Source organism: Nicotiana attenuata, unplaced genomic scaffold (assembly GCF_001879085.1).
Source record: "Nicotiana attenuata strain UT unplaced genomic scaffold, NIATTr2, whole genome shotgun sequence".
Lineage (NCBI taxonomy): Eukaryota > Viridiplantae > Streptophyta > Magnoliopsida > Solanales > Solanaceae > Nicotiana > Nicotiana attenuata.
The window spans coordinates 523,620-532,437 of NW_017670459.1; the positions used below are offsets into that span (position 1 = coordinate 523,620).

Sequence of the window (8,818 nt, forward strand, 5' to 3'; positions counted from 1 at the left end):
CCACCCCAAAAAAAAAAAATGCTAACATATTTCTAAAAAATTAACTATTTTTATTAATATAGAAATTTGTGGTAAAGGAAAAAACTAACTTTTTACTCCATCTATGGATAACAAGAAATGAATTTTCTTGGTTTGGTGTTTAGAGCGGAGATAGAGATTAGTACTGTGATTTACCCATTTTATATTGTTTTCATTTGGATGGTAAGAAGAACAAAACAAGAAAAAGGTTACTAATAATCCATGCACAGATATTCACTTGATTGAATGCGGGATGCTTCGTGTCCTCTTTTTTATGTTCACATGATTGACTGTTTTTTCTTTTTATATCCCTATACATTTGATTTTCAGTTTTTTCATGTGTATGTCTTACAAGTATGTTTATTCATTGATTTTGGTATTACAAATTTTTTATTCCCTTCTATAGCAACAAAATTTACAAAAAAAATACGTATCTAATCGCACGAAGCGCGAGCAAATTAACTAGTAAGATATATTTGAGTTCATCTTTAATATCAGTTGGAGGCTACTCATCTTTAACCATGAGTCGTTTGTCAATCATCACCATAGAAGATTGTATTTTTTGAGTCCTTAAAACTAGGAATAAGTATTTCATCTGCAAGGTGGGTCTCTCTTTTTTCGGTTTCTAATTGGACCTGTTATCTACTCTTTGGAATTGATTTTTATTTTTAGTCAAACGGTTGTGATTATATACCAAGTTTTCTTCTTCATCTCTATGATTCTCGCTTTTTTCTCTTTATGTGAATTTTTTCTGTTTATGTGAAAAGGATTTTCTATTCGGCAATATGCGAGGATAGAAGTCTCTTTTGCAGTCTATGAGAGCTATCATTAAGGACACTGGCCTACATAGGTACTCATTTTACTTGCCAAAAATAAAAATAAGGACACATGGGCTGTTGTAGATAACGAGACTTTTATATGTTTTCTTAAATGGCTATAGGAAAATTACTGTGAAGGAATGTTAATTCAAAACAGAGGTGGCTTTTCAACAACTGTGAGTGCGTGATGCTTTATTTGGTTTGTCAAATTGGTCAGAAGTATCAAATCTGAAAGATATATCCAAACAAGAAAAATTGGTGTTCTTTCTGTGTGCCTTTATTTAATATACCAGGAAGCTACAAGGAAGGAGACCTCAGCATTTTAACACATATTTGGATACATAATGTAGAAATGGTTTCAAGGAAAAGAGTTTTGGTCATTAGTTGCTGAATGTAGGAGAGCTTTTTTTCGTCTATGTTGTATGATGATGATCAGGCAGAGGACACCGATGTAACTTTACATACCTTTTCTTCATCTTCTGTTTGGCTGAAACAGGCGGAAACATGGTTTGAGCAAAATATCCATCTGAAATATTTAGCTAATTCCTTTTTTTAGTAAGGTTATACAGATGATATATTTTACTAGTTCTAGTAAATTGAAGTTGTCAGTGATTCACAACAACAACAACAACAAGAAAAAACCTAGTATAATTTCTTAAGTGGGGTTTGGGGAGGGTAGTGTGTACGCAGACCTTACCCCTGCCTTGAAGGTAGAGAGGCTGTTTTCGATAGACCCCCGGCTCAAGAAAAGATTCAAAGAGGAAAGATTCAAAGAAAGAAGTAGCATCAAGCAGTAGCAATAGCAAGATAGTAAGAAAACAAGGCGAAATGAACATCGTGTAATAGAAATCTAACAGTAATATAATACAAAACTAACACTAATACTTCTGGTATGGGAAAAAAACACTCTCGACTACCTACTAGCCTTCTACCTTAATTCTCAACCTTCACATCTTCCTATCAGGGGTCATGTCCTCGGAAAGATGAAACAACGTCATATCCTGCCCAATCACCTCTCCCCAATACTTCTTTGGCCTACCTCTACCTCTCTTCAGACCCACCAAGGCCAACCTCTCACACCTCCTCACTGGTGCATCTGTGCTTCTCCTCTTTACATGCCCAAACCATCTAAGCCTCGCTTCTCGCATCTTGTCCTCCATCAGGGCCACTCCTACCCTGACTCGAATATCTTTATTCCTAATCTTATCAATCTTGGTGTGCCCGCACATCCATCTCAACTTCCTCATTTATGTTACTTTCATCTTGTGGGCGTGGGATTTCTTGATTGGCCAACACTTTGCCCCATACAATATAGTCGGTCTAGCAACAGCTTTGTAGAACTTGCCTTTAAGTTTGGGTGGCACATTCTTATCCCATAAAACATCATATGCGAGCCTCCTTTCACCCATCCCGCTGCATACCGATGTATAACATCCTCGTCAATCTCCCATTACCTTGGATAATAGACCCCAGGTACTTGAAACTAATTCTCTTAGGGATGACTTGTGTATCAAGCCTTGCGTTCACGTCCGCTTCATTGGCCCGGTCACTGAACTTGCACTCCAAGTATTCTGTCTTGGTCCTTCTCAACTTGAAACCTTTAGACTCCAGGGTCTGTCCTCAAACCTCCAATCTCGCGTTAACACCGCCTCGTGTTCCGTCAATCAGTATTGTCTGTGTGAGTCACTGTTTGATGTTATTAATTTTTGGCCATGGATGCATGGGTTGCTGATAAGTTCTCATCTCTGTTTAATGATGGCAATAATTACTATTACCTAGGAGTTGGTTGGGAAGCTATTGCTGATTTCTAAAATCACTTTTTTGTTTGGAGGTAAAGCTATGACATCACTGTGGTTATGAGTTCTTTTCGTTTTTGTTAAAGGTTATGAGTTCTATTATTTCAATTGTGTAAGAGTTTATGAATACATATAAGATCCGCACTCTAATTTTGGTAGAACGGTGACTGGTAAAATCTTTGGTATGCTAGCTGCAAATGGGTTCTCGTTGGTTTGATTTTACAAAGGTGCTTTTGGTTGAAAACTGCAGAAGACTCCGTGTTGCTAAAGCATGTTGAGACTCAATAAAATCGAAAAAATTTGGCCCTCTAATGCTTTTCTATTGCAACAGAAATGACTCCATTGTGCTAAACTGCTAATGAAACAAAACCCTACTGCTTTACGGCTTCTCTTTCCAATCTGTTTTATTTGTTTAGTCGTACTTTACTTGTGGCGACTTTAAGACTATCGTCATATTTATGGTGTATATCAGTGTCCTCCATCAGTGAAACCCACACCCTCCACCTTTACCCCTTAATGTAACTTCTACATTAGTATCCTGCTGAGTTCATTGTTTTCTGGGGCAGTGTGTAACAGTGTCACTGCCCTGCCTTTAATATCTACCACCAGAATGCAGATCTCTATATCTTCAGTGATATGGCCGCTCTCTGCTAGAACTGATGTTCTTCTTGATTTGTGGGACAGGTGAAGTTAGGATGATTATTTATCTTCATCTTTGTGCTTCTGCTACATAAAGTGATCTCTCTATCCCGGCCTGTTTGCTCAATCTGAAGATGAATGATGGGCCCAATATTTTTCTATGCAATTTGGTTTGCCATCATGAAGATCTTCATGAGTAGTGAATTCGGCAATAATTGGTTGACGTGTTTGTTCTCCGAATCAGAAAGAAGAGCTTGCCAAGTCTCCGCATGCCATATTTATTTGGTTCATTATATTCTTGTTTCTATTTCTGTTTGGTTTGGTTGCTTTTACTACATATAACTACAGTTGAAAAAACACAATGAGCTATGTGGCCTTATTTCAACAAAAATAACTACATTACCCAGTGTGATCCCATGAGTGGTCTGGGGAGGGTGAGTTGTACGCACACCTTACCCCTACCTTGTGTGAGGTAGAGACTGTTTCCGATAGACCCTCGGCTCAAGAAAGGCTTTTCCAAAACAGGTTTGAAAAAATACAAGAGTAAAAAGCTATGATAGAAATATTGAAGAAACAAAAGTATTGACAGCAAAATAGTAAAGATAATTAAAGTAAAAGAAACAACAATAGTAATAAAATTTAAGAAATAAGATAATAGTATAATAATAATAATAATAAAACTGATACAGAGAAGAGGGAGCAGAGGGTGCTCTAAACTAGAACCATGCTCTCCCACAAGGAGGAAAATCGCTCGATTACCTACTAACTCTAATCCTCGACCTCCATGCTCTTCTATCTAGGGTCGTTAGTGTTATATTGAGATGGATGTGTTAGCCGAGCTCAATTTTCTGAATTGAAGATGTGAATCCTAAATATCTTGAATAAGAACTGCTTCAGCTTTAGATTCAATATTGAACTTCACTTACTGAGATGAAGTTAGAGAAATTGAAATAATAAGCGTCCACGGACCTAAATGTCAGTGTTCTAAAGAAATGATTATCACTCTGTTCTAAAGAAATGATTTTCAGCTGGCCTTCTATGAAGTTTACACAATGCTTTAGTCAATGATATTATTAGGATACAGTACGCCTGATAGCTTGTTCTCCTCCAAGCAGGCATCACCCAACAAAATTGTAAACCACCAAGATAGGCCAAAGGAGTATGTCACACGGTAATTATATATTTGATTTGGAAGCAGATCAGCAAGGTCAAGAGTTCTTTCATTCTGAGCCTTGCATATTTTATGGGAGCTTAGCGGCTTTACCACAGCCTAATGTTCACACAGTAATTCCAGCTCCTGGAAATGCTGGCAATATCTATTTGCACCATCTAGCAGACCATCAGCATGGGGTGACACGGTACAATGCGGTTCAACATCAGCATCCAACCACCAATCTTGACCTTGCCGTTTCTGCTTCATCAAATCACTACAATCCCTACATGGCTGTTCCATCCGCTTCTAGAGACTTCCCCATTCCAATAAATCATGGGCCACATGATCAGCTTCAATCAAGCTCTCACAACATCCTTGGAATGAATTCAGACAGCTATGGAAGGAACAATCATTACATGGACGATATCAGAAGCTCATTTAAGAGAAAGAATGCTGAAGGAATCCCTGCAAATCTTCAATATCATCATGCTTTGGCAGGCTCCAGTTCTTCTGTTGCTCCAGTGATTACAAGGGCACACGAATCTGATGTCTTAATGGATGCTGCATCATTTACACCACCAAATTATGCAGGCAATTCATCATCATTCATTGAAGATGGAGCACCGAGAAGTATGAGTAACAGATCTGGTGCTAGTGGTCCAGATAACGTGGCAGCACGTAACCATAATCATCTATTTCAAGGAAGCTATGCAGGTCAAGCCCATCAGTTGCCTGGCAATCCTTGGTTGGACCGGCAGTTCAACAGCAATGGTAGTGAGACTCAAACTTGGGCCTGGAATCATGCTGCTCCTTTACCCTATGTACCTGGTAATTTATGTTCATTTTTTAATTGAGATTTAGGCATCTATTTTTCCTAGGTCCACTGTTGCTAATCTTCTCCTTGTTTAAAGTTTTGTTTTCTTATGTGCTACTGGCATACCATCCAGCTGAACAATGAATCTTTTAGCTTCCTTCCTTATCAAAACAAATCTTTTAGCTTCTTTTGGCCTGGAAAAATCCATAGGAAAACATGTCTTGTTTTCTTTTTGCCGTTGCTGATTCTAATTGCTAAAAGTTGACTCTGATAAATGATTGCATGTGTCCCACCTTTTTCTATATCTCCTCCAGTAAAGTTCCCCCCCACCCCTCCTCCTCCTTCAAATCTTCAAGTGAAATTCGTGTCACTTTAACTTCAGGAACTGATTGCATCTGTTTTGCTTTTCTATATTACTCTTAGATGCTGGAAACATGGGCGTGCAAGGTTATCAAATAACATCCAGCAATGGAGGTTTGAATAGTTTTCAACATCCACCCATTCCTCAAGGGCACCCAAGCCTTCATCATCTGCCACCTAATTTTCAAGGAATGAGAGGACAGGCTATCACCTTCCCTCCACAAATGACAGCATCCTCACGCAGACACCTACTACCAAATAATTCCTCCAACATCACCACCAACCTATTGCAAGGCGCTGTAGAGGCAGGACCAAGATATATGCCCTCGCTACCAACTGCCTTTGGGTTGTACAGACCTCATCGAAGGGCTGTCGTGCTTGAACGGAATACTAGACATCGGAACCTTCCTAACATGAGAGTTCTGCCAGAAGATGTAAACTTTTTATCTGTTTGACCATGTCCCATCACTTCCTTTGTCATATTATTGTCTAATTTGATGCATTTGAAATTATGGGATTGAATGCTAGTGGGATTATCTTTTCTTGGTTGTTATATGTAGGGAGTGGCAATGCTGGATATTCCAGTCTACCATGAAGTTAATAACCCCCCCATTGATCAGCACAGAGATATGCGTTTGGACATAGATCACATGTCCTATGAGGTGAGGAATAGGTTTCTCTATTATATGTACTGTCTAACATTTGTTGTGATGGTTGATGAGTATATGCTAATTCTCTACTTTATTTTTATGTTAGTTACCAGTTCGGTATTATTGTCTGCTCCGCAATTAGTTTCCATAACATCTAGTAATTAAATTTCTGCAACTTTAAAATTCTTTACCAGGAGCTTCTTGCACTGGGGGAGCAGATTGGCAATGTAACAACTGGATTGTCAGATGAAATAATCATTAGCCATTTGAAAACCAGAACATTTTCGTCCCCTGGGATTCCCTGCCTCCTGGAAAGCGCTGCATGTTTGGATCACGAAACTGATTTCTGTGTCATATGCCAGGTATTGATGCTTATTTATACTTTGAGTAGGAGTAGGTTTGCCTATGACATTTGCAGGGATTACTGTTGGGATGGCTCTGTTTTAGTCTCCTTTTCTCCGATTCATTTTATTTTAGGTCCTGTTTAAGCACACTAACCAAGACAAAGAGTTAATCTCTTGCACAGACAACCAGATTAGTAGGTTCTAATTTGCTGTGAACTTCAACTCCATTCTAGACAAAGTGTTAATCTCTTGCACGGACAACCAGATTAGTAGGTTTTAATTTGTTTTGTTCAACTCCATTCTAAATCAACTTCCTAGGAAATGTTCTTATATCTCTTAGTTTATGTGCTTATAGTTATTCTTGTTTTCACTCTCATAATCATTAATCTTCTATTCACCATTTTTTGTAATGCAACTAGTCGCTTCTAAATCCTATTAAAAAAGCATTACCCCTCCAATTCCCCCAAATTTTTTTTACCTATCTCTTGTTTTCTCTCTCATTCTGACCTTGGTTTATTATCTTTTAAAGTTAATTTATAAAGCTAGAAACTAATGGCAAGATTACTAGTACCAATTTAGGATTAGGAAAGTATTGAACATCTAATTAGAAAAACCACGGTTAAAGAAATTTCGCTTGATGCTTCATTTGGTAACTAAGTCAGTGTGGGAGAGAAATTGTATTAATCAGAAATATGAAGTTAGCACAACTGTCTCCTTATAATGCTTTATCTTCCTCCTAGTAAAGCAAATTTATGATTTTGCAAATCCATCCACATGGAAAACTTTTTTGCGCTTGGAATTGATTTTGTCTTCTTTTCCTATATTTTCTTGTAATTCTAGAAGTGACAGTATAGAATATTTTGAAGAAAGAATAGGTTGATATCCAATTATAAGAACTAAGTGTAGTTGCAAGATTATACTTCGAAAACTTATACTGTGATCTTAGGTCGTATCTATGTAAGAAAGAGCTTATACTGTCAGCTGAATTGTTGACAACAGTTTACTAGAGGATGCTTTGGATACCTTCCTAAGTCTTTATAAGCTTGCCTTCCATCTCAGTTGGATGACATCATTAATTTTTGGATTTCCACCAGCCAAATTGTTGGTGATGTTTCTTTTCCATCTTTGTCTGTTTACATAGAATGCTGTGTTTCGTATTTATGCTGTCTGGATTTGTAATGCATGATTATTATCCAATTATGTGCTATTAATTCTTTGCCGTGCTCTTCCCTGTGGAGCTACATTTCTTTGCTTATCCTTTCTTTATATCTCTGATGGCTTGCAATGTATGTTATGCCTTCTTTTTCAGGCTGATTACGACGACCAAGAAACGATAGGAACTCTTGACTGCGGGCATGAATATCATGCGGAGTGCGTAAAGAAGTGGTTGGTTGTGAAGAACACTTGTCCCATCTGCAAATCCACAGGATTGTCAATAGCAGGAAAGAATTTGTGAATACTGGGAGTTGGTTGGTGGATGAATAATTTGAAAGAGTGGGACATTTTGCTTTTGCTAAATATTTATTCTCTAACAAGAGGAAACGTTCCCGAACATGTATTATATATATATATTTGTATATACTTGGCTAGATTTGAGTAGATGTCCAAAGAATGTACATGGTGACCTTAATTTTGTCACCTGAATTTGTACAAACCTCCTAATTTTGAACCGTGCATAATTGTGAATTTGTACAGACATGTAACATTTATTTGGTTCGATCACGCATGATTATTATATCCATTATGGATTAATGTGATGTGTTGTGTATGAGAGAGATATCCACAATTAAATGGTGGATTCAAGTTAGCAGATTTTTGCATGTTTGCTTATGATGATTTCTGTTAGCAATGAGTTCTCTGGAGGCAGTTTTAGGCATAGCCTAGCATAGTTCAGGTACTGGCTGATATGGTGCAATTGTTTATACAGAGCAGTTGACCTATTTTATTGCCTATTTTTGTTACCATATCTATGAGTGATTTTATAAGGCTGAAGGCTTGGGAAATTTTTAATTTAGTTTTATTTTTTGTGTTAATGGTGGAATGGCTAATAATTTCTGAAAATTTGTGATTATCCCCGCGGAAAGGGATCAAAAGTGCACATTTTAAGTAATGGAACGTTTCATGTGTTTAATCGAATATTACAAGGATTACAATAACACTTTACCAATACATGAGGGACCAATTTTTTTGTATAGTTAAGAGTTTAGCAATTTGTTTAAGGGATCA

At 37.5% G+C, this 8,818-nt stretch overlaps 1 protein-coding gene across 4 annotated transcripts in view; it reads left to right on the plus strand.

Moving 5' to 3' along the window:
* The window catches only part of LOC109239736 (probable E3 ubiquitin-protein ligase HIP1), an 11,063-nt gene extending 2,700 nt beyond the window's left edge, over positions 1-8,363 (plus strand). Inside the window, exons 3-9 of one of the 4 annotated variants that reach the window (XM_019406321.1) lie at positions 786-868; positions 3,317-3,556; positions 4,387-5,252; positions 5,662-6,032; positions 6,159-6,260; positions 6,443-6,610; positions 7,902-8,363. In XM_019406321.1, the coding sequence (XP_019261866.1) occupies positions 4,433-5,252; positions 5,662-6,032; positions 6,159-6,260; positions 6,443-6,610; positions 7,902-8,048 (1,608 nt within the window). In that variant the 5' untranslated portion in view covers positions 786-868; positions 3,317-3,556; positions 4,387-4,432 and the 3' untranslated portion in view covers positions 8,049-8,363. The remainder of the gene's footprint in view (positions 1-785; positions 869-3,316; positions 3,557-4,386; positions 5,253-5,661; positions 6,033-6,158; positions 6,261-6,442; positions 6,611-7,901) is intronic. The other 3 variants (XM_019406318.1, XM_019406319.1, XM_019406317.1) reach the window with 3 other exon arrangements.
* The last annotated feature ends 455 nt before the right edge of the window (positions 8,364-8,818 follow it).